The 24,960-nt window shown below is 55.6% G+C and overlaps 1 protein-coding gene across 2 annotated transcripts; it reads right to left on the bottom strand.

Moving 5' to 3' along the window:
* Positions 1–11,737: 11,737 nt before the first annotated feature.
* GGA1 (golgi associated, gamma adaptin ear containing, ARF binding protein 1) lies at positions 11,738–24,766 on the bottom strand. 2 transcript variants are annotated; one of them, XM_020982542.2, is made up of 17 exons: positions 24,680–24,766; positions 21,756–21,840; positions 21,513–21,588; positions 20,998–21,096; positions 20,481–20,604; positions 20,210–20,310; positions 19,774–19,854; positions 18,712–18,849; positions 18,538–18,619; positions 17,876–17,983; positions 17,510–17,659; positions 15,096–15,160; positions 14,720–14,880; positions 14,331–14,509; positions 13,852–14,021; positions 13,438–13,548; positions 11,738–13,036 (listed from the first exon to the last, which is right to left on the bottom strand). In XM_020982542.2, the coding sequence occupies exons 1-17, from the start codon at positions 24,708–24,710 to the stop codon at positions 12,926–12,928; spliced, it is 1,872 nt and encodes a 623-aa protein (XP_020838201.1). In that variant the 5' UTR covers positions 24,711–24,766; the 3' UTR covers positions 11,738–12,925. The 2 variants fall into 2 exon arrangements, with proteins under 2 accessions (XP_020838201.1, XP_078003387.1); XM_078147261.1 differs by lacking the exons at positions 11,738–13,036; positions 13,438–13,548 and having other exon boundaries at positions 13,853–14,021; positions 14,321–14,509.
* Between the last annotated feature and the right edge of the window lie 194 nt (positions 24,767–24,960).

The following is a 24,960-nucleotide window of genomic DNA, read 5'->3' as shown; positions in this document are numbered from 1 at the left end:
CTCCTCTTCCCCCTCCCCCTGGCCCGGCCTCTGCTCTCCCTCTCTCCTCCCCCAACCCAGGTCACCACCCTCCTCTGCTAACTGTGCCTCCACCCCCACCCCTGGGTCTGTCGGTCCGTCCGTTCGTCTGCCTGTCTGTGCTCAGATCTGGCTGTCTTCTCCTGCCCGCGCCTTCGATTGCCCCTAGCTGTTCCTGTCCCCACCTGCGGCGGACATAAAGAACTCCAGGGCCCCACCTGAAAGGGGGAAACGAGGGGGCAAGCCCGCACGGGGCCCGGGCTTGCTTCTGACCCGGGCACGGCGCTCCCCCTACCCCCGCCCCCCATCCACTCCCTCGACTTAGGACCTGTTCGGGCGGCCCTTGGGACCTGGAGCTCTCCTGGGCAGCAGAGAGCGCACTCTTTGAATCCTGCTCCACCGAGGCGGGCTTCCTGTGTGACCTTGGGCAAGTCTTTGCCCCTCTCTGGGCCTCAGTTTCCTCATTTGCAAAAATGAAGGGGCTTCAATCTAGACGATCTCTAAGGCTTCTCCAGCTCAAAATCAATGACCAGAATTCCTCCATTCAGGGTGGGATCTGATCCGGACCCTGCTGTTCCCTCGCCCAACACACACACACACACACACACACACACACACACACACACACACACTCCCAGCCCCTCAGGCTGCAGGCTTTGGGGTCTAACCTATTTTTCCCAATTTCTTTGTGTTTTTCCCCCCCAAGTATTTCCTATTCCTTATCCCCATCTCCAGTTAGACTGAAAGCAACTGTGGGGGGCAGCGTAAGGATATCAGGGAACCAATTCTGCTTGGAGCCAAAGAATCGTGGAGGAGACAGAGATCTGAGTCCCATCTGCTTGCTTTTGCAGAGAAGAAACTACAGCCCAATCCCACTGGATTGAACAGGCATTGACTGAGTCCTATGGACTGTGACAAAAGGTGAAATGGGAAGAGGAAGGACCCGGATTTCAGCTCTCTGATAGTATCAGAGGTGAAATTCACAGATGCTCTCCTACATTCCTCAGCCCCCTAGACTCTCCACTCTGGCCCTCACCAGCTGGGCTACATACAAACACTGCAGCTGTGATCCTGGACAGGTGGAGCTCAGTTGGAGTCCAAAGTCCTGGGTTCCGATCCTACTTTTGCCACTTGTTGCTTATGTGACCTCAGTTTCCTCATCTGTAAAACAAGGGGGTAGGATTTGATGAACTGTAAGTTTCCTTCTAGCTCTAGATCTAGGCTTCTATGATTCTCTGAGTCTCAGTTTCTTCACCTATAAAATGGGGAGAATCATATTTGCACTATCTCCCTACCTCTGGAGGCTGTCGTTGCAGGTCAAGTGCTTTGGGGAGCCTTCAGTGGCTGCCGAACAAATGGCAGCTTTGGTAATGAGTCTAATGCTGAGCACCTTCAAAAGGAAAAAAGAGAAGAAAGCGGACAGGACCCGGAGACCAGGTGCTTCCGCCTGACTGCCAGCCACTGGATCCGTAGCAAGTCCTTTTTCTTCTCTGGGCCTGTCTCCTTATCTGTCAAATGGGCATACCCTGGACCTCGCAGAAGCTCGGGGATACTGAGGTTTTTGGAGATTGAGGCTTCCCTTTCCTCAAGATGTTTCAACTCTCCCACAGTCACAGCAGGCCCCCTCCTCCCTCTTCTGTTGGGGCCGCTAGGGCCTCGAAGGGCGCAACAGCAGTCGGGGGTGTGCACCAAGTACCAGGAAGAGGAAGTGGGCCTCAGTGTAATAAGCGACTGACCCCAAGGGACTTCCCAGCAGGGCCCCTTGGGGAGGGAAGTGGGAGCTAGATTCCTCTCTCCCTACCCCCCCACCTCATCCAGACTCCACCATTCCTTTAGCTCACTGAGCTCTGTCCAGTGCTCTGCGTTGTTAAAGCCTCACTAACTTTGGAGAAGATAAGTAACCTGTCAGAGCTGCAGGGCCCCTCACCAGTCATCTGGTCCAACTCAGGAAACTGAGGCCCAAAGAGGAGAAGAAGCTTCCCAGGATCCAAACCCAGAATTCCTATCCAGAGCTAGTTAAATGGTACCATAATCCAATCCTCATTTTCTAGGTGGGGAAACAAAGGTTTAGACTCTAGAGAAATTCAGTGAGGGCACTTAGCACCTCAGTGCCTGCCTCCAAGGCACACAGCAAGCTGGTGGGAGACAAACCTGAGTCTCCTAGCTCCAGGGAGCTTGCCATTACACCCCAAACTAGTCTCAGCTGTCCAGTGTGGCCAGAGGTTCTCCGGGCCTCGGCAGTGATGTTTGGTCACAGAATCCTAATATTCTTCCTTCTCTGGTTCTTCTTTTCTCTCCTCCCTCTCTCCTCAGTTCCCAGATCAGAGGAGGGATCATGGGGTCCTATATCGAGAGCTGGAAGACATCTGGGAGTCCCTAGGGAGGGAGATAGGGTGTTCTGGAACTGCGGTCAGAAACCCGTGCTCTTACTACTGTGGGATCCCTCTCTAGGCCTCAGTGTCTTTCCCTGTAAAATGAAGAGGCTGGACCAGATGACCTCTGAGGTCCCTTCTGGCTCCTCATATTATGATTCTATGATAGTGAGTAAGTCCCCTTCACCTCTATGGGCCTCAGTTTCCCCACCTGTAAAATGAGAGGGTTAGAATATTTGGCCTTGGAGATCCCTTTCACAAACCACACATAGTTCAAGCCCTTTACGTTTAGATGAGGAAACTGAAGCCCAGAGCGATTAAGTGTGCTACCCAAAGTCACCAGTAAATATAAAAACACAGCATTGGAATAAAAAAAAGAATACAGCATTGAATTATGGTCCCTCCACCCCTCGATCTTTTCCCAGGGAGGCCTCAGATGCTGATTAGAGGGCTGTCACAGACCGACTACTTCCTGTCAGCCCCAGTGATCTCCAAGGGGTGTGAAAACAGAGCCAGGGCCAAGTGAACTCCTGGCAGACGATCAAAAGCTCAGGCCCAGGGACAGGCAAGAAGCCCAGCAGGCTGAGTGGATTTCCCCTCCCCCAGTGAAAAGTGGAGGGTGGAAGCCAAGAATAGAGGAAGGCTTTCAGAAAAAGGAAGAGAGGGCGGGTCCCTACTAACTTCCCCAGGAGGCTGAAATCACCTTACTATGGCTTTAGCTCCAACTGTTGTAAACCCATGCTTCTGGGCACCTGGTTGGGGTGGGAGTCTGAGATTTGGAGTCCAGGATCTGGGTTTGAATTCTGACTCTGTTTCTTCACTGACTGTGGGATCTTGGACAAGAGGGGATCCTTTCTCCTCTCTGGGCTTTAGTTTTCTCTGTGACAAAATGCAAAGACTGGATGATTAAAGGAGTTCTTCATACCCATTGGGTGGCCTGGACCCCTCCAGCAGTCAGCTTATGGAGCCTGTCCAAAATCACGCTTTTAAATGTACAAAATAAAATACACCAGATTATATTGATGGTTGTCTTTTTTTTTTTTTAAGTTTGCTGGCCCCAAGTTAAGAGCCCTGGACTAGATTCGTGGCTTACTTCAGGCATCTCTGATTTTGTGGGTGTGGAAGGGTCCTTTCCCTATTAACAGAGCCCTCAGTGACTTTGTAAGTGGCTTTAGAGAGCTTCTGTGGGTGCAACATTCCTTACCCTGTGGCCATGGGTTTAGGACCATGGCATTTAGAACTTGGAGGCCCCTTAAGATGGAGCCAGATGGGGGAATCTGAGACCCAGATGGAGGAAGATCACTCAGATCACTTGGCCAACAGACACAGTCCATCATCTACTGGTGGCTGGTAGCCTTTCCAAGAGAATGGAAGTTCTTTGAGCCATCCTTGTATTTCTCAGCACACAGTAGGCACTGCAGTTCACAAAATAGCCTCTATGAACCCGGGGTCATCTCCCCACCATGATGTGGCTTCCTGGAAGAAATCCTGCAGTGCCAGGACCCAAGAGTGACTTCAGGTACCCTACCTTCTGCAGTGAAAGCCTGGTCCAGTATAGACTGGCTTAGACTGGAGAGTGGGGTTCAGAATTCCTGGGTTCTGGCCCTGTTCTTTCACCCCCAAATCATGTCACGTGACCCAGGGGAAGCAGCACATTCAGGAGAGCATTCCTTTTCCTATCTCCTGTGCCTGGAGATGGATGATTCAGAGAACCAAATCCGCTGGACTCGAAACTGGACTATCTGGGTTCCCAGCCCTGCCGCTTAGCTGGATGTAATGCCGGGCAAAATAATAAAAGCTCATGTTCCTATAGCTTTAAAGATTTATAGAGTCCTTTCCTCAGGAGGATTATTGCCCTCATTTTACAGAGGAGAAAACAGAAGCCCGGAGAGTTTATAACACACCCAAGGCCATGCAGTTCATCAGTAGCAGAATCAGGACTCCAAATCTCCTCTTTCCATTTTGATCTTTCTGAGCCTCAGTTTCTCCATCTGTAAAGTGAGGGGCCAGAGCAGGCCACCTCACAAGACCCTTCCAGCTGAAGCAGCCTATGAGCCCTAGGCCAAGAGGTCTTAGATCTAGACCAGAAGGAACCTCATTGGCTGCCTAGCCCAACCCCTTCACTTTACACAAGAGGAAATTGAGGCTGGGAGAGAAGTGACTTGCCCAGGGAAAAAGTGGCTGCGCCAGAATTTAATAACTCCAGGCACTTTGACAACAAATTCCAGCAGTATTTCCATACAGCCTCATTAAAAAACCTGCCCCTCTGTTTCCTCTTTTAGAAAATGGGGAAAGCCTTCTTCAAGGTTTCTATCTGAAAACTGATGACTTTGTGCTACAGGGGGCAAACCAGTCCCATCTTCTCCATGAAGCCTTCCAGGACTGACTGCTATAGTCCAGACTGATTGGTTCCTCCCCTGACCTTGTATAGTACTGATAAGTCTGGGCCCCATTATTATCTTTGCCGAGCACTGTTTCCCAGGTGTTTCTCTTGACTCTCCGTTAGACTGGACTCCCACTGAGGGCAGGACAGGGCATCGCTTCTTGGTGAAGCAGTGCAGGATAGTGGCAGTCAGAAGATTTGGCTTCTGGCTCTCCTTCCTAACTACCTATTCAATCTTAGGTTCTTTTCTCCTTCTCTGAACCTCAGTTTCCCCAGCTGTAAAATTATATAGTTGGGCTCCATCTCTTTGGAGGGAAGGGGGGAACCCTCCAGACACTAAATTCCCTGATCCTGAATTCATCCTCTATCCTGCCTTGCCCCCACCTACCAGACAGGACTAACTGTAAGTCTCCAAGCCCCCCCCCCAAATGGATTTTCACAAGTCTTATGAGTGGGGAGGCCTTTCCTGAGCCTCCAGGGGTAGCACTTGTGTGGGAATGGGGGAAAGGGAGCTTACCTCCCTCTCAAGGTCTAAGGGACCAAATAGCAGGGGCTGCATTCAAACTCTGGCCCTTGGCCTCTGCCCCAAAGCTCCTGCCTCTACCATCTCCATCACAGGATTAGTGCAAAGGAATCCTTGTCATTATTCTGTGCTCTGACTACGACACTCTGGGGCAGAAGGATAGTGAGGTCCACAGTGGCTGAAAGTTGAGAAAAAACCTGATGCCCCTAATCAGGGCCACCCTGACCCCCAACTCAGCTCCCCAGTCTCTGGGATCTGAAGTCACAGCTCTGGTTCAAGCAGACACACTCAGAGCTTTCCCCCTCCTCCCAAAATCTTAGAAGGTCAAAGGAAGAGAGAAAGGTCATGTGGACATTAGACCTGGAATCAGGAAACCTGGGTTCAAATTCTGCTCTCCTAGCTGGTCACTTTTCAATGTCTAAATCTGTAAAGTATTGGGACGATGCTGCCCTTATATTCTCTAACCTCTGCATGGCCATGAAATATATCCTGACGTGGCCAGCTGAATTTTGAAAGGCACTGGGGGGGCTGCAAGAGCTGGAGGTTTAGAAGGGAGGGCATTCCAGGCATCAGGGACAGCCTGTTTAGAGGAATGGAGCAGGGAGATTAAGCTTTGAAGGAAGTGAGGGGTGAAGGAGGGCGTCGATTCCAGGATAATGTCAGAGGTAGAACCTGGGTGTGAAGAAAAAGGGGCTGCTTTAGCTTTTCCTTTGCATCTCCTGTGCCTAGAACATGGAACAGACCCTTGAGGAATGCTTGTTCATCGATTAAAGGAACAGCAATTAGGGCTTTGGGGTGGGAGAAGAGCTCACTGCAGTGGGTCTTGGGACAAGTCAGTTCACTTTCCTGGGCTCAGTATCCCTAACTGTCAAATGACAATTTCAGCCTAACAGGGACTTCCCTCCACCCAAAGGAGGTTAGCCAACAGGGGAGGAATTTTCCTGGGATAGCATCCTACTGAGTTCTGATGACCTGTAAGCCAGAGCAGGGGCGTTGCTGGGCTGGAAGTGTTTTGTAAACTGTGAAACCCCAGACAAATGTGAGCTGGAATTATTATTAGGCCCTGATGACAAGGACCTGCGTGTGCTCCCAACCTGGGCAGGCAGGTCAAGTCACTCAGTGTCAGCCTCTGGATGCATGACTCAGTTTCCAATCACCAGGCATCTGGGAACACCTCTTTTGTGTCTTGTTTTTAAGACTCCCTAAGCACTCCAGAGGCATGAGCTGGCAGCAGTAACCCTGGGTTCCAATGGTATGTGCATGTGGAGAAACTTAGGCACTGACATGTTTTCAAGGCACAGACAACTGTGAGTAGGGCAGGGTTTAAGGTATAATCTCCATGGTAGGATTACACAGGCAAACTTTACTGTACAAAATAAACACATCCCTGAAAAGTTGAATATAAGGAGTCCTATTCTGAACGGGCCAGGGCATCAGAAGCCCCTCAATCAGTCCCTCTCCTAAAGTGGAGAATTTTTTGTTAAGCCAACGTCTACTCCTTATCTGAACCTTCTTTGTGGCCAGTACCGCTTTAAAGTGAATGCCATACCCTTTGCGTGGCCAGGTCCTTGCCTTTATATATATCTATATCTATATCTATATATATATTTTTTCCTCTTTTTTTTTATTTTAAAAAGTTTTACTGATGCCAACTTGTCTTGAAAGAAGAGCCAGGAAATATACTTCCCTCCTTTCTTTGCAGAGGTGGGGGCCTACGGATGTGGAGCATCAAATACTTTGGCAGATTCACAGTCAGTTTTGCGAAATGGCTCCTTTTCCTCTTCTTTCTTTTCTAGTGTCTGTTACAAGGCCTGGTAAGGGGAAGGGAAGGGATATATTCAGAAATAAAGGTGTTGTAAAAACAAACTCTACAAATTATAATATATACAAATTTGTATTGCTGTCTTGTGTTTGTATATCACATTTATTTCCTGATGTATTCCTCTACTCTCCTTCTCCCCTGACCAAGATCTTTCCATGGTAAAAAAAAAAAAAAGGAAAAAACCCCAGTAAAAACCAACCAAGATATCCACGTGAGGCAGAGTATGCAACGTTTCATACCCACGGCCTCCCATCTTTCCCACAAAAGTGCCTTCCTCATATATCTGGGGTCCTGTTAGGGAGATGGTCCTTAGTCCTTCAGCTTACTTCATCTCTGGATTCCTGCACCAGAATCTGGTATGACCCACAAAGATGGTGGGCCTGCTGGAATCTGGTAAGTAGGTGAGGAGCCTGCCTGCCTCTCTCCCCTTCAGAGTGTTAATGCCACAACCTACTCAATCCCTGGGTTCTCAGTCCATCTCCCTCAGAGGTCAGTACCCAGATTCTCCCCTGCCCCTCTCCCCCTTCTCCTCCGGGTCTTCTTTGAAAAATTCACCCATCAGATGGGCTCAGGGTACAGAGTGAGACATATGTTTCCAGACACAGCCGATGTGGGGATTTATTTCCCTTGGCTGCATAGATCTGTTACAAAGGCTTTTGTTTTTCTTTCACTTTTTCAAAGGTGAGAGATGGGAGGGAGGAAGGAATAGTGATAGGATTGAAAAAAAATGAGGGTCATCAAAGCATTTTTTTTTAATGCGCAGAACAGGAGACGCAGGACAGCTTTGAAAGTGCCACGCTTAATATGTTATGTAATTAAAAGGGAAAACAAGCAGAAGGGAAGAGATCGAAGCTTCCCATATAGCCCTTCCCCATCTCCCACCTTTCTACCTTGTATATGGAAATGCTCATTTTATTTGATGTTTGTTAAGTTCCAAATGAAAATTTGTTTTTAGAAGCCTCCCCTTTCTCCCTTCATCTTTTCTTTATCTACCTCATCCCCCAGTTTCTCAGCTGTCTCCCTCTCATTGCCTCACAACACCTGGACAGCCTGGGGCCAGAGACTCCTCTCCTCCAGCCTCAGATGTCTCCAACGACCAAATCAACTGTGCAAATGCTTCCTAACTGTGGTCATGGCCGCTACCGATGATTCTGGTGATAAGTGACGACGTCCAGCAAAGACACAGGGACGAGTTAACTTAAAAATCGTCCTAGAATAGACAACGGCAGGTGAAGGTAGACCCAACTGCTGCTCCCGTAGCCTGTCAGAGCTGGAGGACCCTTAGAACAGGGGATGCCAGAACTGGGAGAGGCCTTAGAACTGGAGTAGTCAGAGCTGGAGGACCCTTAGAATAGGAGATGTCAGAGCTGGAGGACCCTTAGAACAGGGGATGTCACAACTAGAGGTAGATTCTAGAGGGGTCATTAGAAGGCATACACTTCATTTTTTTGGAGGAAACTGAGGCCCAAGAGAGGAATAGTGTCGAAGGTCACAGTTAGTGACAGACAGGAGAGCCTGGTACTGTGACTAGGATGCCACTCTCTCCCCTGGTAATTCACTTCTCCTCCCTCTACAGACATCAGCTTTCACCTCTCCAGAGGAGGGAGGACCTTGGAACAGATGACATCTGTGAACGTAGCCAAGCACTCTTTTCTTCACTAGCAGAGATTTGATCTACAGCAGGGCTTCATGTATCCTGGACCCCTCTGGAAGTCAGTCTGGTGAAAGATCCCTTCTTGGAATCAGGTTTTTAAACACACAAATAACACATACAGGACTGAAAAGGAAACCAATCATTTTGAAATAGTCACGTATGTATGAATGTATGTGTATGTATATGTAAATTACATGTAGTCCAGGTAAAGAACTCCTGAGAGGGACTCGGTTTTTCTGGGTAAAGGAGACGTTGCAGGAACAGGATGTGGAAAGGGTGTTGTGTGGCTCAGTGGGTTTGTAATTGTGAACATAGGTCTTGGGCTCAGCATTTGGAGACAAGACTCCTTAGGCAGTCTCAGACTATGAACCGTGTGCAGGGAGCACCGTGGCCCCAGAATAGGGGCTTCCAATGTGATTAGGGCCGGCCCAGCCCCAGCTGACGCAAGCCTGGCTCCCCCTCTCCCCCTCCACTACCCCACTACTCTCCTCCCTTTGGGTTGGAGCCTCCCAAAGGCTACTTTGCCTAATACCTCCCTGCCACCACGGGTCACCAAGATCACAGGCGTGTGGCACCTTGGCCAAGTCACTTAAACTCACTGGGCCCCAGCACTGTAGGATGACCCCCAGACTGGCCTCTCAAGTCCCTTTCAGGCTTCACATCCCCTCACGCTTTGCTTCACAGTTCTGCTTAGGCCTGGCTCTATACCAACAGTGGGGAATCTAAGCTTGCCTCCTAATTCCTGAGCTTGGAGAAAAAAAATCAAGGCAATGAAGACCCCCAATTCTTAAAGGGCCCATGCTGAAACCTGCTGCCTCCCTCCAAAGGAAGAACTGGCCTTATCCGGACCAAAGCATGTTCTTTCTTCCCCTTTCCTCTTTTGCGGGGGGTGGGGTGGGGTGGTTTCAGGAATAAAGTTAATAGAGGAATTTCAGCAGCATGACTCCACACTTGTATAACAGGCTTTGTTTCCGTCGTCTTCTCAATGGGGAGAGAATTTGGAACCAAAAATAAAAGTTAAAAGAGAATTGAGGAGGAATCTTTTTAAAAAGGCCAAGAATTGGGCTGTGCTCCAGGGCCTCCCTTCCTTCTGCCCACCAGGCAGAGTCCAGCTCCCCGGTACTCAAGCTCAAGGCTTTCCACAGACTCACCTTTGCAGCATCAGTACCTCTCCTCCTCCACACAGCCTATGCTCCAGCCAAACAGGACAGCCCTCCGTTATCGAGGATTGCATTTTCCCTCCTCCCTGCTTCTGCTCATGCTGTGTCTGATGCCTGGAGTGCCCGCGCTCCCCCGACTGATTTTCTCTTTTCTTTTGGTGAGGCAATCAGGGTTAAGTGACTTGCCCAGGGTCACACAGCTAGCGTCGTGTCTGAGGCCGCATTGGAACTCGGGTCCTCCTGACTCCAAGGCCGGAGCATTATCCACTGTGCCACCTCGCTGCCCCTCCCTACTGAATTTCTACCCATCCTTCATAGTTCAGCTCCTGTTACTCTTTCCCCAAGAAACCTCCCTTGTTTGTTCTAGCCAGCAAAGCCCATCTTTCTCAGGCAAGAAGGTGCGCTTTGGCTCCTCCTTCTCTAGACCTCTGGATTATTTGTATACTATTGTTTTTGTCTTAGCCCCTTATTAGATTTGAAGCTCCTTGAGGGCAGGGACTGTGGCTTATTAAACTTTTTCTTTTTCAGTCCAGAGCATGAGACTCTGTACAACATAGAGGACCCTTAAAAATCAATGAATTGAATACAGACCCAGTTATCTCACTAGGGAGGCGACTGGCTCAGTGAGTGGAGTCCCTGGTGGTGTAGGGGTGGGGAGTGCTGCATGGAGAAGGTAACAGAGAACACACAATGACGGAATGCTCACAGCGGGGGAGCCAGGAGAGGTTTCCTGAAGGGGGCAAGGGGTCCTAGTAAGTCTGGGTGAGGAGGAACACTGCAGGTGGAGGGGATAGCCTGGAGGTAGGAGAATTAAGGCTATCTGGATACATGAGACCACAAGCGGGTGCTGCCAGTTCAACCCAATGGACAGTTCCCCACCCACCTGAACCTCATGCCCCACTTCTTGGGGGTACAGATGATTAGGACAACAGAGGGCTCTCCAAGATCACCCTTCCTACAGAAATGAGGGCACAGATTCCAAATTCTGACTATGCTACTTGGAGGTAGTGTAAAAGCTTGTGAGACTGAGAGTCAGGAAGACCTGAGTTCAAAAACAGCCTCTGACACTTCCCAGCTGTGTGACCCTGGACGAATCACTTACCCTGTTTGCCTCAGTTTCCTCATCTGCAAAATGAGCTGGAGAAGAAAATGGCAAACCACTCCAGTGTCTTTGCCAAGAAAGCCCCAAATGGGGTCACAGAGACTTGGACGTGACTTAAAAGACTGCACCATGAAGTAGTTTTTACGTGGGTTTTTTGCATGCCACAGCTCAACACAAGCCAACAGCATTTCCCGGGTGCTGACTGCAACCCTGAGCTTTAAGGTGGTCAGTGCGACCTCTTGGGACCCCCAGCCTGGTCAGGTTGCCCCTGCAGCACATGGGTCAGTGCTGGGTGTCACTTTTGTTCTTTGGGGAGGGGGCCATGCCAACAAAAGGTCTGGGAACCATCTCATGCAGGGAAACACAAGATCCTCGGCATATCTAGGCTGGAGAAGGAGCGCAGTGCATGAAAGCATAACAAGTTGGCTCCAAGGGCCACTTGCTTCTCTGACTGCGCCACCTTCATTTGATCTTTCTTACTTGAAACTCCACCTTTGATTCTGGCCTCCCGTCCCCAGCACAGCCCAGACTCTCCCTGGGTGACTTCCCACAAGCAGTGGTGGCAGCCCTTTCCCACCCCCTGCTGAGACCATGGCACCACAGGCCGGATGCTTGGAACAGAGGGGTGCCAGAGCCCATCTCAGGACTCGGGGGTGGTCCCGGGAAGTGCCAGAGCTCCCCAACTTCAGCAATTCTAAAAGGCTCCAGGAAAGAACTCTTTATTATATCCCATAAATACACCACATTCAGTGCAGCACAACGCCCCTCTAACCACAGGTGGACAGGCGAGCCACACATGGGCAGCAATCCTGTAGGCCCATGACAGAGGTGAGACATGGAGAAGCCCAGCAAGTGAGAAGCCACTTGGAAAATCCAAGACCACCCTCAGGGAAGACTCCACTCTGGGAGCCCCCATCCTTCCACCAAGGCGTGATCTGGGCCCAGCTTCTCCTTCCCCATCCCACCTGGGGACCTCGGCCTAGGACTGCCCCTGCCCACACCCACCTCCTCTCAGTCGTGCTGTAGCAAGGGAGACAAATGGGAGGTGGAGGAAGGAAGGCGGGTTTTAGGGGGTTCCCTTCCCCAGCCACACTCTCCACCCAGACTGTGGGTGGACAGAGACAGACTCAAACAAAAGGAAAGAAAACCACACCCCACACCCGAGAAGTGCAAACAACTAGAGGTGAAGACCCCAAATTCAACCCAGTTCCTGTGGGGGGGTGCTAGTCCCCACGTTCCCCCCAAGGGGGAAGGGAGAAGGGGAGGCTAAGGTCCTGTAGAACAATCCCCACTCTGGTAAGGCCACCCCTGGGTTATGGCTAGTCCTTCCCATAAGGCATAAGACAGCAGGGCTCCAGCCCCACCCAGCTCCAGGGTCATCCTGTGGCGCCTTGCCCGGCCCCTCCCCAGGACTGCTACAATGGTGCTGAGGGCCCCAGGGCCCTCTTGTGTCAGGGACGCCCGAATCCTTCCCAGAGCCCAGAAGGGACAGACACTCATCCGCCTCCCTGGCCCATCCTCTCACATCCCGACAGATCAAAGCAGCACGTCCCTGGCTAAGGGATGGATTGCTAAGAGATGAGGCTGCTGTCCTGGAGTGAGGGGGCCCTGGCCTCGCTCTCTCCTTCTGGGTCGAGCTCAGTGAGGGAGGAAGAGGAAGGTGGAGGGACACCAGGGAGAGAAGCACCAAACCCCAGTGTGTATGGCTGCCAAGGGGGAAGCTGGCCCCATCCCTGGCGAGGGGAGCGTGAGGTTCCCAGTGAAGTCCTAACCAGAGAGGGTGGGAATGGGTGCAGCGTAGGCCCTGAGGAGGGGGGAGGGCCGGGGCCGGGGTGGGACCCTCGCCTGCCCCCTTGGAGCCTCCAGTACCCTTCCCTTCCCCGGCCTGCTTCTAGAGGCTTCCCCAAGACTCAGGTGGGGGGAACTGGTCCACATCTCCCATCTCATGGTAGGTCTGGTCCCCCATGGTGAAGGTGAGCTTGTACCGGAGGCGGACTTTCTCCTGGGGGAGCAGAGGGAGAATCACAGGCCTCAGCACAGGGAAGGGGCTGGGGCAGAGAGCAGGCCATCCTACTGCGCCTCCCTCTCCCCAGTTCTATTTTTTATTTTTTTATTTTTTTTTTAGGCAATTGGGGTTAAGTGACTTGCCCAGGGGCACACAGCTAGTGTCAAGTGTTTGGTCTGAGACTGGATTTGAACTCAGGTCCTTCTGACTTCAGGGCCGGTGCTCTATCCACTGTGCCACCTAGCTGCCCCTCCTCTCCTCAGTTTTACAGATGAGGAAACTGAGGCCCGGAGGGGCATCAGGGCCTCCCACAGCTGAGGGGCAGGGCCAGGACCTTGGGACTGGGTTAGGTCTCCTGCCCTGGACCATTGCCAGGACACCAAAAGCCTCACGCTTACCTTCTGGGGGTTGGCGAGCAGCAGGACTTGTGTGATGGCTGTGGGGTGGAAGATGGGGTTGAAGGCGGGCAGCTCAGTGCCCGAGGGGGGCTGCAGCTTGACTTTCATCACCTGGGGGCAGTGACAAGGCAGAGGGTGGTGACCCCCCAGGCCAGGCCACCCTGCAATGGCCTTTTGGCCCTGACCCCCTTCCAAACCTCCCCACTTCACATAGCAAGAGACAAGACAAACCTCTCCTCCCTATGCCCTGCAAAGCTTTCTCTTATCACAGACTTTAGGGAGAGCCTCTGGGCCAACATCCTCGGCAAACACATGTGGAAACTGAGGCCCAGAGACAGGGGAGCCTCTCACCACCTGTGGTCCCCTCCTCCCACACCCATCCCTGACCCTTCAGTCCCCCCATGAGGAGGTCACCTTGGGGACAGCAGACTGAAAGACAATATTCTGGATAGGCTTTGGGGCCGTGCTCAGCATAGAAACCACCACGACCAGCACGTCAGGCCTGCCAGGCAGAGGGTCCCGGGCAAAGTGGAAGAGGACGCGGAAGCCATGCTGGTCGTAGACAGTCACGGGCAGGATGCTGCCTGCAGTCAGGGTGTGAGGGCGGGGGAGAAGAGAGAAGGGGCGGGCATTGGGGAGGGCAGCCACCAGTGCCCAGGGGCAGCATCCCGGAGAAGACACCTAGCTTGGCACCTCCTGTGGGGAGGGCCAGGCTTCCTCCACCCTGGACAGTGCTTTCCTGATAACGGACATATGCACCAATGGGAGCCTCACAACCCCCGGGTGGACACACGAGGCCCTGTTGGCTCCATTCTACAGCTGAGCAGGCAGAGGCCCTCACAGGGGAGGGGACCAGCCCAAGGCCGTGGCTCCTCAGCCCTACCCTTGCTTACTGGGTCGGATGGACTCCAGAGGCACAGTGACGTTGGCCAGGGAGATCTCATGCGCCGGCTCTGGAGGCTGGGGGGGCGCGGGCGGATTGCAGGAGCCGCTGGGAAGCATTGGGGCGCTGGGGCCACTCTTGTTCTGGAGGTCCCGCAGGGTGAGCCGAGGGGCTGGCTGCTGCTTCTCCCTTCAGAGGAAGACAAGGTGGGGGCTCTTGTGAGGCTCAGGCCCGAGGCGAGGCAGCCTCCACACTCTGTACCACGTACTCGTCACACCACTGGCCCCCTTCCCTGGGTGGGGCCTGGCCGCAGGAAGGCTCCCACCTTCTCCTTCCTCACATCTCCCCCCCTCCCCAGCACACAGTAGAAGGCTCGGCCCTCTTCCCTCCCATCCTCACCACCGCACTTGCTGAGATGCTGGGGGTAGGGACTGCTGCAGCAGTGTCTTGCCAAGGAGGTCCAGGTCATCGAGCCCACCGGAGGACGCTGGCAGCGTCGGGGGCGAGGGCTGGCTCTCTGTCTTGGGAGCGGCCCCGGAGAGCTCGGAGCTGTCTGATGACTGCACGTGGAATACAGAGAGAGCCGCTGGGCTCCCCTACCCCTTCTACCCCTTGTGTGTCTGACCCTCTGCCCAACGCTGGGGGAAGGCGGCCTGGAGACGGGAGAAGTGGGGCCCTCCACAGCCTGCCAGTCCAGGGCCAGGACGGGAGGCTCCCTCGGGGGCTGGACAGGCCCAGCAGGGCTCCCAGACCCCTATCCCTCCTCCCCTCCTACCTGGAAGCTATGCCATCCTCCACTGTCCAGACCTGGGGCTGCAGGGGGTGTAGGATCATTGAGGCCTGAAGACAAGAGGAAGAACAGGCTTGGCGTGGGAGGCTTCTGATCCAAGCCACCAGAAGCTGGGCTGCAGGACCAGAGGTGGGGTGATACAGGAGGGGAGAGACCCCCATCTTAACTATGGGAAGGGCCTGACCAAGGAACGAGACTTATTCTGCTGGGCTCCCCAGTCCCAACTGGGAGAGCTGAAGCTTGAGGTCAGGCAAGGTGTGCCCCCAGTAAGCTGCCTACTGAGGGGGCTGAAGAGGCTGTGAAGCTTCAGCTTGGTCACTGCAGCTCCTGAGGCCCTGGGGGGAGGGGCACGGGGGGGGGGTCTGTGTCACCATGGCCCACCCTCTCAGGCTCCCAAAGTCCCCCTGAAGCAGCTGGAGCAAACAGCATTCCTCCCATTTTAGAGATGAGGAAAGAGCTTCCCAAAGCCTGAGGTGCCTTAGTCTGAACCACACGGCTCACAAAACTGGGGCTGGACGAGTCCCTCAGAGGCAGGTGTCTCACAACTTCACACTTCCCAATGTCACTGTGCATGGGAGAGCCTTTGACAGGGCCCAGGGCCCAGTCACAGCCACGGTTCTGCTGGGAACTCTGTGGGGGAGGCCGGCTCACTACTTGTCGTAAAGGGATGCTGGGAGTGGGGCTAGGGGGCTAGGAACAACCAGCTGAAGCTGCTGGACAAGGTCCCTTCTCAGCCACTTATGGCCCCAGGAGTCACTCCCTCTGTGCCTTTATTTCCTCATCTGTAAAATGGGCACAAGGATAGCATTTAGCCCACAGGATTGTTGCAAGCGAGAACCCTTGCAATGCCTTGCAAGCCTCAAAGCACCAAATAAACACCAGCTCGTGAGGCAGTCGGTCGGTCTCCAGCCTCCTTCAGGCCCACAGCTCAGGCTGCCCTTGCAGAGAGGACTTCACAGAGCAGAGCTGCTGGCAGGTGCCCACAGCTTCCTCTCTCCAGGCTGAGCCTCGCAGACCCCAGCTGAACCACAGACCTTCCCCTTCCTTTACTTCTACGCATCACCAACTCAGAGCAAAAGCAGGGGGAGGGGGTGAGCAGAGGAGGAAGGGGAAGCGTGCTGGGGCCGGGGGGCTAGGCTGCCTCTGGCCTTGGGCTGCAGGATGGAATTCTCCTGTGGGAAGGATGCAGGACCAGGATGGGGGGGGGGGAAGGAAGGGCTAGTTTCTCACTGGCTCAGAGCAGAGCTGCCCCTGGAGGGCCACGATACGATTCACAGCCTCCCTCCTCCTTGGACGGACACAGTGAGGCCAGGCCTGGCCCAGTTCTGTTCCACGGGCTTTACAGAATGGAGCTTTGGACCAGATTAGACCCAGCGAGGGCCCTGGGGCCTGCTCAGTTCTCAGGATGGGAATCTCAACTCTAATTGGAGGACAGATTCAGGAAATGTGGCTCCCCCTCTTTGGGCCTCAGTTTCTTGAGCTGTAAATTCCCAGGGTTGGACCAGACAAACTTTCCACCTGGAGTCTTCTCCTGCCTACTCAGGCTGAGGGGTCAGACCCTGGGGTCCTGTCCACAGAGGGGGCAGAGAGAAGGACCAAAGACCCAGCCCTGATCGGGCAGCCTGAGGCCCTGCTCTGCTGCTTGGGAGCTTCTGTCCCAGAGTTCCCCTTGGCTGCAGGGGCTTCAGGGAGAGAAACCAGAAGGACGCAGCTGCCCATACCATCGAGAGGTTCCTAAGCACGAGCAGAAGCTCCCCAGGACCCCAGCCCCATGGCCTGCCCCACACTCCCCACCCCACCTCCACTGGGAAGGCCTGGCCTGGCTCTGCCAGCTCTGGCCTGAGTGGTGATGTGATACGGGCTCTGACCTCCTTCCCACCAGGCTGACCTCTGAGCTCACAGCTCCTGCTGCCTAACGCTCGCCAATGGGAAGTGGGGGTGCAGTGATCAGGATTCTGGCCAAGCCACCGGTCAGCCCCCTACCCCAGAAAGGCAGGGACCTGGCATTCAGAGGCAACAAGTCACTCTGCCTTCCTCCCTTCTGGCTGCTGTTGCCCCTAAGTGCGTGATGCCTTTCCTGAAGAGACAGAGGAACAGTGTGGGGAAAGCTTTCCTGTGGACTCCTCAAATGCCCTGGGGGCTTCTGCCAGGCCAGGCTTAGGGGCTGTGGCTTGGGCCTGCTACAGTTCCAGGAGGCTCCTTGGCTGGTCCTCCACGGAGGCCCCCTCCCTTGGCCCTCGGTCCCCCCATCAGCACTTGAATTTGGGTCATGCTGCTGGAATTAGAACAGCACTTTCCTACTGAAACCATCCTCCCTGTTTTGGATCCAAGAGCCAGCACTGCACTGGAGCACCCCTGCCCCTCCTCTGGCCACTGAGGCCACGCCCCACCATCCTTACCTAGAGACATGAGCTCATCATCGAGCAGGGACAGCGAGGTGGGCTGCTCTGGCCTGGCCAAGCCACTTGCAAGGCTGGGGAGGGCTGGGCTGGCTGAGCCTGCTGGAGGCATGTCCAGTCCGGAGAGGTCCAGGAGAGCAGAGGTGCTACCTGCGGGGAGGAGGGAGGACACAGCAGGGCCCTCAGCAGGGAAGTCACGCTCCGTAAGAAACTGAGTGTGGGAGGAAAGAGAGCTGTGGTCTTCAGCTCCTCGTTCCCCAGAAAACTCCTGAGACCCCTGCCACCTGGACACTCCGCGCTCCCCAGACGATGGATGGACGCTGCCCGGCCCACCCCTGCCCAAGCTGGCACCTTCAGTCTGCTCACCTGGAAGGGGCCCGGAGGCCGTATCCCCGTTGACCTCTTCTCCCTTCACCAGCTGCTGGTAGAGATTGATCACCTGGGTGAGGCTGTCATTGGCCTGCAGTATCTCCGCTGGGATTGGGCAGGAGGAAGGAGAGAAGTGAGGCATGCAGGCCAGCCACTGCTGGCTCCCCTCTGGTGCCCTGTGCCAAGCTCTGCACACAGTAGGTGCTCGGGCACTTGCTGAACCCAATGAGCCCAGAGAGGCCAAGCCGTCGGGCAGGAGAGCCAGGGCTGCCACGCCGGGCGTGGAGAAGGCCCACGGCTGGGCCTTCGCGTCTTACTGTTTCTCACAGGGCTCTCCAAATGTTTATGGTTGTCATCAGTCAATAATGTTTGAGCACCCTCCATTATTTGTGTATTTGCCAACTATATCCCTGTACCAGGCACTACCTACACCCTAAAAGGCATATAAAACGTGAGTGAGATCCTGCTTGACCCTGCAGTGGGGGTTCAGCTCCAGCCTCCCCTGGGGCCTCCACTCTAGAGGGGCCACATGCCCGGAGCAGCTAATGAAGAGGATGCCCCCTCGTGGCTGCTCCTGGAATCTGCAGAGCCCCGGGGCTGGAGGCCCAGAAAGGGGGGAAGGGGGCAGCCGGCTGAAGACCCCCATGCATGGGGCTCACCCAACGCCTCATCGTCGTCCTCGGTGTCACTGGCCAGCCGGAAGAGCATGGGCCTCATCCGTTCACAGCGCTGGTACAGCTCCTGACGGGCCAGAGGGCAGAGGAGGGAGGGCCTGAGAAGAGGCCCCCCCCCCACCTCCCCCCAGCGCTGCCTGGCCTGGAGCTGGGCCTCACCTTCATGAGCTCATCACTGCTGAGCGAGGCCGCGCCCTGGCTATAGCTGGTCACCATCTCTGTCAGCAGCCGCACGTTGTTATTGACGTCCTCTATGGCGCTGACCCGCTTGGAGACCTTCTCCATCCGCTTCTGGTCCTGGGGACGGGCCAGACAAAGGCTGGAGGGCTGCGGGTGTGCCCGGGGCACTCCTGAGCTCCCGCAGCTCTCCTCTGCCACACCAGGAAGCACCCTCGGCCAAAGGCCACGGCTCACTCTCTGGGTGGGGCACGGCCAGAGAGCCGAGTTCAGAGGCCGAGGGCCTGGGTTTGAATCCTATTGGCTTTTTCATGTTTTCTCTGTGTAACCCCAAGCAGGTCATTGTTCTCTGGGCCTCAGTTTCCTGATGTTTAAAATTCAGGTGAGATGAGATGATGCCAAGCACCATCCCTATAGATGGTTAAATAGCTAAGGTGTGTGTGGCAAAGATGGGAAAAGTGTGGCAAGGCTCTGCTGGCTGGTGGTGAGATGGGGAGGGGAAGGAAGAAGAGAGAGAGTGAGAAAGGGAGGGGGGGGAGAAAGAGAGAGAGAGAGAGAGGGAGGGAGAGAGAGTATGTAAGGGTGTATGAATGTGTGAGTATGAGTACATATGTGAACGTGTATGAGCATGTGAGCTATGAGTGTAGTCAATGGCTCTCCCCCCACAGCCATCCTTTACTTGAGGGGCCCCCTGGCCCTGAGGGCTGCTCCCGTTGCAGGGACCTCTGGTGTAGACTCTACACTCGTGTTTGGTCTAGACATCACGATAGCCCTTTGCAATTTCCTGGACATGATCTCAGGGGATTCTCCCAACCCTGTAAGAGGGCAAAGCCGGTGTTATCTTGTTCAGAGCGGGGAGACATGCCCCAGGGCGCACAACCGTGAAGGGAGGAGCTGGCCTCAGGGAGCCCAGGGCAGTCCCTCTCCTTAGCCCTTCACCCCTCAGTTCTACTCTGGCTCCCTCCCGGGGACTCTGAAGGCAGCGTGCCCACCGCCATCTGTGCCTGGGCCCGCCCTGGGAGCTGCCATGGACCGAGCAGGCACCTCCTGGACCATGTCTTTGATGAGCTTGTTGGCCGCTCGCAGGTCCTCTGGGTGGGAGCTCTTCAGCAGCCGGGCCAGCATCTGGGGACACAGAAGAATTAGGAAGGGGGGGTGTGAGGGGCAGGACCTGGAAGAGAAACTTAAGACCAAAAGAAGACTCGGCCAATGGTGGCCGGGGAGGGGGCTGCAGCACTTCCCAGGGGGAAGACAGTGAGCACCTCTCTCTGTTCACGTCTTCTCAGGGAGGCCACCAGACTTTCTAATCCACATGGCCCTGGACAGGGGCTGGAGGGAAAGGCCAGCAGTGGATGCTGATGGGGCCAGGCCCCCTTCCAGCTCTCCAGCCCCAAGCCTCACCTTCTGACAAGAACCTGGTGCGAGGGTCTAGGCAAACCCATCCCAAAGCAGGGGCTGCTGCCCCCCACAGCCTCCTCACCTTGGACTTCTCCTCATCTTCAAAGATCCCGTTCTTGGGCCGAGTGGGGGGTGCCGAAAAGGGGGTGTCACCAGGAAGCTTGGGGTCAATCTTCACAATCCCTGCAGGGGCAGCAGAGAGACAGGGCCGCTGTCACTGGGCCCAGGCCCCACCTAGGGACAGGAGTTTTGAGCCACCCTCCACACCTATCAGCCGCAAGGTTTCCTCTGCCTAGGAAGGGGAAGAGAAGTGCTACGAAGGCTGCCCCCCCCGGAGAGGCAGGGGCACTCACCTTGCTTCTTTAGCATCTGGTAGGCCTCAGCAATCTTCACCTCCTGAGGCAGCCCCAGGGTCCAGCTGTAGAGCAGCTCCAGGATCTTGTCTTTCACTTTGTCCGGGGTACGGGTGCCCAGGTACTGCCCAGGGAGGAGAAGACCGCTGACTCCTCCAGCTCTGCCCCTTCCCCATCCCCAGGCCCTCTGGTCCTCGGATTTGGCACACCCCTCATGGCCATTCCTTCTCCCAAGACGGAGCCGGAGACGCATAAGTCATCCCTGTTGATTTGTGGAAGGCACGGGGCACCCAAGGGAGGCACAGAGAGGGAGCACGTGGGATCGGGGCAACAGAGGGACAAAGGCAGGAAGGGGGGGGCAGGCGGGAAGAGAGACAAGGCGCCGTCTCAGCCCTGGCTCTCGGTCACCGGCCCACCCGCCAGGGACGACGCAGGGCTTGCTGCCCCTTGGCCTCGGCCCACGGGGCGGAAGCAAAGCGGAGCCCTGATCGCCATGGAGGGGGCTCCTGGGACCCACCTTTGGCGACACCACCTTGATGAGCTCGTTGAGGAAGCGGAACTTGCCCACCTCGTCATGGAACCGCTTGCCGCAGTTCTTCATGCACGTCTCCAGGACCTGAAGACAGCTCAGGGTCACCTGAAGCCCCCCTACCCCCGGCAGGGCTGGGATCCCGCACCCCCCGGTGCCTTCTCTCCTCTGCTCTACCCTCGGCCTCCCAGCCTCAAGGGCAGCTGGGCCCAGAGAAGAGAGGAGAAAGCGGACCTTGTCCTAACATGGCAGAGGCGCGGGCCTAGCATGGCATGTGGCACATGCTCGTGTGGCCAGTGGGCCAGCCCTAGTGGCTCTACTGTTCCTTCTTTTTAAATCTTTGTCATTGAGGGAAGGCACAGAGGAAGAGAGGGGATGTCTAGCAATGACCACAATATCAGAAGAAAAGACACCGACAAAGCTCTCAGAAACTATCGGTCCTCGTCATCCCCGTCCTGGAGGCCACCCCTAACCTCCGCCCCTTCACTGGCTCAGCTCCTCACCGTCAGGGCCTGGGTAGCTTCCCATTCTTGTGGAGACTGGATCTTGTGGGCCAGCAGTCGAGTGGCCAGGGGAGGCCTGGAGCAGAGAGACAGAGAGGGAGGCCCTCAGGGCTGCCCGCTCCCTGCAGGGGGTGGGCCTGCCCATCTGACCCCACAGCCTCCTCGGGTCTGGGAGCTTTGTGGGGAGGAAGGCAGAGGTGGGCCCTGCTCTCCCCCAGCCTAGCCACTGGACCCCCTGCTTACCCTTCCAGCTCCTTGTTGAGCTGCTCGCAGAAGGCCTCGATGCTGTCCCAGTCCAGTTCTTTGTTGAGGGGGTTGGTAGCTCGATCTGCACCGCAGGGAAGAAGCAGTGGGCAGGTCAGGGACGGGGGGTCCCCCAGGGCCCATCATGTAAAGAAGTGGCAGGAAAGGACGCCTGGCATACTCCCCTCCCACTCAGCAGGGCCTGGGGGGCAGAAGCATCTGGGAAACAGTCGTAAGAGGCAGGAACCTTGGCTGAGTCCCCTGACCTCTCCAACTCTGCCTGACTCATGGGGTCGCTATGATTGAGACTTGGGAGTTTCAAGGATGGTTATCAGGAGGGCCCTAGGCTGGGGAGGCCTAGAAGAAAGAGGGTTATTTTCTTGAGGTGGTCAGCCATGCAGTGACTAGCTCAGCTTCAGCAAGAATGAGCAGGGAAGACAGGCACAGAGAAACGGGTGGAAGCCATTCCCCCTGCATGGATCTGGAGAAGGCTCTGAGTAAACTGGACAAAGCAGAGCAAGGCCTCAGGAGCTACCCCCAGCCCCTTGCAGAACTCGTTCCCTCCTCAGTTCCCGCATCTGTAAAATGGGGATGGTGACCTTGCCCTGAAAACCTTGGAGGGTAGTTGTGAGGTGTGTGCCCCTCTAGAAACAGGAGCTGCTGCCCTCAGATCACTCTGGCTCAGCTCTGAGGCAGGGGCTCATCCACACTGGACCAGCTCTGCAGGAGGGGGTTCTGCTTTGGCCAGACGAGGTACAGGGGCACAAGGTGGGAGAAGACACATAGGCCATCGTTCTGGACCCTGCCAGGAGCAGACCTTGGGAGAGTCTGAATCAAGGGGCAGCTTCTTTGCAGCCCCCACCCCTCCACTATGAGGGCAGATCCGGGGAGGGGGAGGGATTGAGATCCATCCCAGGACGGGCCAGACTGAGCCCAAATGCCAGAGCTCCCTGACTGCTGAGGATTCCGGAGGAGACAGGTGGGGGGATCCCATTTCCTGATTGACTGCCCCCCCCCTTGGGGAGGGGGAGGGAGGTCTCTTTTGGCCAGTAGGGGGTGGAGGAGGGCTGAGGAGGGTGGTAAGTAAGCACGTGTTTGGGGAGGGAGGGTAGGGAAAGGAGACACAAAGATTAGTGTCACCTGCTCTGGAATGAAGGGACAGAAATGGGGACAGCAGCTGACAGGGGGATGCAGGGTGGCTACAAGTACTGAGGGACGTGTCTAAGGGGTTGGTCTGTGGAGATCAAGGAGTGAGGAGGGCGGCAGGCTGGGGTAGAGCCCAGAGGGTGTAAATCTGGGGGGAGTGAGGGGCAGGGTCACATATGCAGAGTCCTCAAGCCCATACTCCCAGACACGCCCAGCCCCTCCCCAAACATCAGCTCAGCCCAATCTACCACCTCCCAGACGGCTTCCTTGGTATCCCCAGCTGCCTCTCAATCTATCTCGCCTCCATCTCCCCCCAAATTCTTCCCTTGAAAAATATTTGGGGTCTTCCCCAATCCATCCCTTGTATGCCTTGACTTCTGAGGTCCACCCTCCTAAGTTATGGGGTCCCTCCCAAAACCCCTCGTCCAGACAAGCCAAGATCTATCAGGGTCAGGAGCTCCCCCAAATCCATCTTTTCCCCACTGCCAACAAGGATTTGTCGAGAACACGTGCTCTTCCAGCGTTAGGGGTGTGTAATGTGAGGATGAAGATGTTACGGTTTTCTAGGGCTTCATGGAATTTAGAAGGGAATCTGGGGGAAGCTGGTGCAGCAGGGGGGCATTTGGGGGTGGGTATGAGAGGCAGCCCAGGTATGTGTGTAAGGGCAATTGGGAAAGGCACCCAACGAATCGAGTAGGAATCGGGGGGGGGGAGTGGGTCCTGAAAGCAGATTTTGGGATTAGAGGTATGGGAGGGGTGTGGGTCTAGGGAAGGCAGCCCAAGAGGGTGAGGACAGGAATTTAGGGGGCATCGTGGGCAGAGCGGGGATGAGAAAGTCTGGGGCACATACAGTACAGTTCTTACTGGAAGACCTATAATGTGTCTGAAGGGGATTTTGGAGGGTCACATGGGCATTTTGGGGAGGATCTGGGGGGACAGGATGAGAAAATGTCATTTGGGGAGTGGATTATAGGGACAGCCTCATGCAAGGGGAGGATTAGAGATGGATTTGGGGGAAGAAATCAGAGACTCCTGGGGTTAGGTTTTTTTTGGGGGGAAGCAGCCCCCCAATCTAGGGTAGACTGAGTAGCTGGGGGTATCTAGAAGGCAATGGGGTGCTGGAAGTAAATTTAGGGGAGCAACCTGGGGATTTCTGGGGACAAGGAAGCATTTAGGGGAGCGGCCGAATTCTGGGGCGCCTTTAAGAGGGCGGCTGGGGCCTCAGGGAGGACCCGAAGACAGTTTCCGGGGCTTCCTGGGGTCGGGGGGCAGAACTGGATGGGGGGGCTAGAGGAGTCGGGCGGGGAATTCGGGGAGCTTCTGGAAGCAGCCCGAGGTCAGTGGGTTCTGGGGGCAGATTTGGGGGGCCAGGCTGAGGGTCTCGGGGTAGGGATTATGGGGGCGCATTCAGGGGGCAGATTTGGGGGCGATCTAGGCGTTTCGAGAGTAGCTTTACGGAGCATTTGGGGGTCCTGGGGGCAGATTTAAGGCGGGGAGCTGGGGACTCGGGCAGGTTTGGGGGGCTCTCTGGGAGTTTCTGGGGGAAGCTTGGGGGGGTGAGGCGAGTTTCTGGGGACGGATGAGGGGCACCTTCGGGGGGCTGGCACGGAGGATTCAGGGGATCCTGGAAGCACTCTAAGGAGGAGCTTCCTGGGGGTGTCAGGACAGGGTTCGGGGGTCCTGCGGCCAATCCGCCCAGGGGTGGGGGAGGGGCACGCCCCCCGGTTCCGCTTCCGGCCCGGCCCGCCCCCGCCCCCCCCCGGGGGGGGGTCACTCACTGATCCTCGACTCCAGACTCTCGGGCTCCATCTCAGGCTCCGTCCGCCGCGGGACAACGCGCCCGCCCCCTCCAGGCTCTCGCGAGACTGCCCCGGCCCCGCCCCCGGCGGATTACCAGATCATCGAGCATCCCGGGCGACCCATGAGAGCGCGCGGTCGCCCGCCTAGAGCGCCGCCCGCGCGGCCATCGAGGCGTGCCGGAAGCGGCCCAGAGCGTCGATCCCCAAACGGCGTCCGCCGCCTCTCAACGGCTTCCGCTTGCGCCCGGCGGCCCGGGCCT

This window comes from Phascolarctos cinereus, unplaced genomic scaffold (genome assembly GCF_003287225.1).
Source record: "Phascolarctos cinereus isolate Bilbo 61053 unplaced genomic scaffold, phaCin_HiC Scaffold_1;HRSCAF=81, whole genome shotgun sequence".
Taxonomy (NCBI): Eukaryota; Metazoa; Chordata; class Mammalia; order Diprotodontia; family Phascolarctidae; genus Phascolarctos; species Phascolarctos cinereus.
The sequence above is the reverse complement of the archived record's forward strand: the minus strand, read 5'-3'. Positions and strand labels throughout refer to the sequence as shown.